General features: G+C 38.2%; 1 protein-coding gene across 1 annotated transcript; it reads right to left on the reverse strand.

The window, feature by feature from the left end:
* Positions 1-4,228: 4,228 nt before the first annotated feature.
* Positions 4,229-5,170, reverse strand: LOC138438048 (olfactory receptor 1J4-like). The gene has a single exon (XM_069586292.1). The coding sequence runs from the start codon at positions 5,168-5,170 to the stop codon at positions 4,229-4,231; it is 942 nt and encodes a 313-aa protein (XP_069442393.1).
* Between the last annotated feature and the right edge of the window lie 309 nt (positions 5,171-5,479).

Raw genomic sequence — 5,479 nt, forward strand, 5'->3', positions numbered from 1 at the left:
CAGGCCTCCCTGTCCATCATCAACTCCTGGAGTCCACCCAAACCCATGTCCATCGAGTCGATGATGCCATCCAACCATCTCATCCTTTGTCGTCCCCTTCTCCTCCTGCCCTCAATCTTTCTAACCTGGGGAGTTCATCTTTCAGTGTCCTATCTTTTGCCTTTTCAACTGTTCATGGGGTTCTCAAGGCAAGCTTAAAAATGTTACCATGAAATATAATATGCTCTTTAGGTTTTTAAAAAGAGATGTTCTTTATCAGAAGTGTTTTATTCTTTTATAAGAGTTTTTAGAACTAGGGTATAATGACATGTAATATTATATTGGCTTTAGGTGTACAACATAATGATTTGATATTTACATATTATAAAATAATCACCACAATAAGTCTAGTTAGCATTTGTCCTCATACATAGTTCTAAAATATTTTTTCTTGTGATGTGGACATTTAAGATCTACAGTCTTAGCAACTTTTGAATATGCAATATAGTATTATTATTAATAACTATAGTCACCATGCTGTACATTACACCCTCAGGACTTCTTTATTTTAAAACTGGAAAATTACACCTTTGGACTCCTTTTGCCCATTTCACCCACATATATATATATATACAATTATCTTCTTTATCCATTCACTCACTGATGGACACTTAGGTTGCCTCCATATCTTGGCTATAGTAAATAATGCTGTAATGAATATTTGGATGCATATATCGCTTTTTAAATTACTGTCTTCATTTTCTCTGAAATAAATTTGTATAATTTTTTTCAAATAAATATTACTTGGATAACACCCCAGATGTGAAATTACTGGATTATATGGTAGCTTTATTTTTAATTTTTTGAGGAACCTCCATACTGATTTCCACAGCAGCTGCACCAATTTATATTCCCACCAACAGTACACAACCATTTCCTTTTCTCCGCATTCTTGCCAACACTTATTACTGTTGTCTTTTTGATGATAACCATTCTAATAGGAGTGAGGTGATACTCATTATGGTTTGGTTTGCATTTTCTCAATGTCCACCTGCAATGCAGGAGACCCAGGTTCTATCCCTGAGTCAGGAAGATCCCCTGGAGAAGGAAATGGAAACCTACTCCAGTATTCTTGCCTGGGAAATCCCATGGACAGAGGATCCTGGTGGGCTACAGTCCATGGGGTCACAAGAGTTGGATACCACTTAGAGAAGAAACCAATGATTAGTGATGTTGAGCATCATTTCATGTGCCTATTGGCCACCTGTATGTCTTCTTTGGAAAAATATCCATTTCATATCCTCTGCTCATTTTTTTTTTAATTGGATTGTCTGATTGTCATTGAGTTGTATAAATTCTTTATAATTTGGGGGGATATTAATCCCTTATCAGATACATTATTTGCAAATATTTTCTCCCATTGTTGGATTGCCTTTTCATTTTGTGGAGGTTTCCTTTGCTGTGCAGAAGCTTTATAAATTTATGTAGTACCGCTTGCTTACTTTTGCTTTGGTTGCGTTTGCATTTGGTGTCAAAATTTTAAAAAATCACCACCAAAAACAGTGTCTAGGAGATTGTTGCTTATGTCTTTTTCTAGGATTTTTATGGTTTCAAGTCTATGTTCAAGTCTTTAATCCATTTTGAGTTAATTTTTGTACTTGTTTTAGGAGTATAAGATAGTAGCCCAGTTTCACTTTTTCATATGGCTGTCCAGTTTTCCTAACACTATTTATTGAAGAGACTGTCCTTTCTCCATTGTATATTATTGGTACTTTTTTTGGTAAATTTAATTGACCATATACATGTCGGTTTATAAATACTTCCAGTCTCTCTATTCTGCTTCACTAATCTATGCATCTGTTTTAAGCTAATGTCATACTGTTTTGATTACTATAACTTTGTAATATAGTTAGAAATCATGATATGTGCTGCTTCAAGTGTTTTTCTTCCCTCAAGATTGCTTCACCTATTCAGGGTCTTTTGTGAATCCAAAACCCAAAGTAGGCAAAACAAAGAAAATGATAATAAAAAAGCAGAAATATGTGAAAGAGAAAACAGAAAAGGCAATATACAATACAATAAAATCAAAAATTGGTTCTTTGAAGAAAATAATAGTTTGTCAACCAAGCTGATTAAGAAAAAAGATACAGATTAAAATATTAAGTATAAGTGAAGGGAGGGCAGGCTTACAGAAGCATGTGAGGAAACTGTTCAGGGTGACCTTTGAGGATTATAGATATGATCGTTATCTTGATTATGATAATTGTTCCACGTGTGGATGTCAAGATACCTTCAGTTGAACATTTAAAAACTATATGTCAATTACACCCCAATAAAACTGTAAATGAAAATGAAGAAATAAGACATGCAGGAGTCTTATTTGGACAACCGAGAAATTTTCCATTGAGACCCCCTCCCCCATTATTTTAATTAACACAATTTTCATATCAGGGAATACTTTCACACAAATGTCTTTCACAAAAAAATTAACATGGAAATATCTTTTTCTCCATCTTCATTTTCCAAGAAGATTCCTTTGGAAAAAAATAAGCTTTTTTTCCCAGCCAGCTAACTGTCTAAAGGATGGGAGATCAGAGTTACATCTGCCATATTGTAATGTCTCATTAAGGGATGATTCTTTGTGTTTGGTTTTGGTCCACATTTCATTATCTACAAGGCTCCCAAGGATAATTGCAAAACTTTGGCAAAATTTTACTCTCATGTTCTACCATATACATTCTTTATAGCAATTCCCAGTATAGGTACAAAAGTGAAAGTGTTAGTTGCTCAGTCGTGTCTGACTCTTTGTGACCCCATGGACTGTAGCCCACCAGGCTCCTCTGTTCATGAAATTCTCCAGGCAAGAATACTGGTCAGTCCAGGTTTGATGCATGAGACAGGGTGCTCAGGGCTGGTGCACTGGGATGACCCAGAGGGATGGGATGGGGAGGGAGGTGGGAGAGGGGTTCAGGATGGGGAACACATGTACACCTGTGGTGGATTCATGTCAATGTATGGCAAAACCAATACAATATTGTAAAGTAATTAGCCTCCAATTTATATATATATATATATATATATATATATATATATATATATATATATATATATATATATAAAAGAATACTGCAGTGGGTTGCCATTTCCTACTCCAGGGAATCTTCCCGACACAGGGATCATAACTAGGTCCCTGGCATTGCAGGCAGATTCTTTACCATCTGAGCCACCAGGAAAGTATAGTGTAGGTACAGGTGTTTTTAAGACATGAATCTTGACTTAGTTTTATGTGCTTCTTTTAATCATTTAGTCCAAGTGTCCTCAACCTCTACTGTGCATTAGAATCAACTGCCAGAAGTTTAGCATTGTGTTTAGACTTTGAAAACCCATAAGAAGCATTTAATTGATCAGCTGATCCTTTAGCTAAACCAGAATTTTGAATGTTCTTACCTTTGAATGTTCTTAAACTTTGAAGTTAAGTTTAGACAGCTATAGAAAAAAATGATAAAAATTGAGAGTGAAACTAAGGAGCTGATTGCTAAAATATAGATTATTATTAATTTTATACAACCATTTTAAGAGTGATCTAATTACCAACATGACTAAGTTTCACAAACATTGATACAAACTCATATAAGAGATTCACATAAGCACTACAAAAGATAACCATTTCCAAACTACAACACATCTGACATTTCTAATATTCTCAACATAGGCATCAGAAACTTATAGAATGAGAAGACACAGCTATTTAAAATGCCTAACAAATCTAAATAGCAAATGAATTAGCAGGCAAAATTTCTTTTTCTTTAAAGAGGAAACATATGTATCGAAGTAAGGATTTTTTTGGTCTATCCATAACTATAAGTCAATAGTGTAATTGTAAAGGATGACATTTTCTACTCATGACTTAAAAGACATTTGGTTCTTTGAAGACAACTAAGATGATGGTGCTCTAGTGTTGCCAGATCCCAAGGCTTATGAAATAGAGACATAAAATAAAGTTAAAACAAAAAGAAGTTGGTTCAAAAGAACACAGATGATTACAACAAATAGCACTTGGTGTGTCTATTCCTGGAATTCACTGGTTTCAGGAGGAGCAAACAGAAAAGAAAAAGCAAAGCAAGTGGCTGGAAACAGGGAAATGGGGTGGATACCAGCAACAGGGATGGTCTTCGGCATGGTTTTCCATGGAGGAATGTCTGACACTGGTGCCATTCGTTGAAGGAAGAACTGACACGGTGAGGTATTGCTACTTAGAGAAGAAGATCTCTCTCCTGGAAAGTCTCCTGAGAGCCCCCTTCATGTCTCTGTTCCTTAGGCTGTAGATGAAAGGGTTCAGCATGGGAGTGACCACTGTGTACATCACTGAAGCTATTATGTTCTTGTCATTAGAGGTGCTGGATGAGGGTAAAGTATACAGTCCAATAATTGTTCCATAAAATAGGAAAACCACAGAGAGGTGGGAGCCACATGTGGACAATGCTTTGCAGATCCCCTTGGTGGAAGGGACCTTCAGGATGGTGGCCCCAATGCGTCCATAAGAGATCAGGATGCATACTAGTGGGAGGACGATGACGGCCACTCCTGCTGTGAAAATGGCCAGCTCATTGAGAGATGTGTCTGAGCAGGAGAGCTTCAGCAGGGCATCAAGGTCACAGAAGAAATGGGGGATGCTGTGGTCAGCACAAAAGGACAGCCGGGTCAGGAGGAGGGTGTGACACAGGGCACTGGCACAGGAGAGAATCCAGGACACAGTTACTAGTAAGGTGCACAGCCCCTGTCCCATGACGGTGCTGTAGTGGAGAGGGTGGCAGATGGCCACGTACCGATCATAAGCCATCGAGGTGAGCAGGAAATCATCCAGATCAGTAAAAAAGAGGAAAAAATATGTCTGTGTTACACAGCCTGCATAGGGGATGGATTGATCCTGAGTCTGCATGTTTATCAGCATTTTAGGGACAGTGACAGATGAAAAGGAGACGTCAGTGAGGGCCAAGTGGCTGAGGAAGAAGTACATAGGGGTGTGGAGGTGAGGGTCCAGCCTGATGAGCAGGATGATGAGTAGGTTGCCCAGCACTGTGGTCAGGTACATGCCCAGAAACAGGGCAAAGAACACACCCTGCTGTTCTGGCCAGATGGGGAGTCCCAGGAGGAGGAATTCAGAAACGCTGCTCTGGTTCTCCCTCCTCATGCTCCTTGTCTCTCTGCTTAGATTAGAAATGTCCCAGATGATAAATCATGATAATGACAATCACTGTAGGACTATCTGCTTTCCACTGAGGAATTCCTCAGGATATTCCTCACATGCTATCACCTCAATCCCCACCCTCCCTCAGTGGAGCAGGAGGAAGTTATCAAAACTCCAATGAGCAAAAATTGTCCTTCATTGTAAACCAGGGAAAACTTATTTACTCGTTTAACAATATGAGAGACACTGTACTCTTTGCTGGAGAAACCAAAGACAGAGAAAGACCCTTCCTTCAGGGAGCTCATATGCTCA

Source organism: Ovis canadensis, chromosome 3, assembly GCF_042477335.2.
Source record: "Ovis canadensis isolate MfBH-ARS-UI-01 breed Bighorn chromosome 3, ARS-UI_OviCan_v2, whole genome shotgun sequence".
NCBI classification, from domain to species: domain Eukaryota; kingdom Metazoa; phylum Chordata; class Mammalia; order Artiodactyla; family Bovidae; genus Ovis; species Ovis canadensis.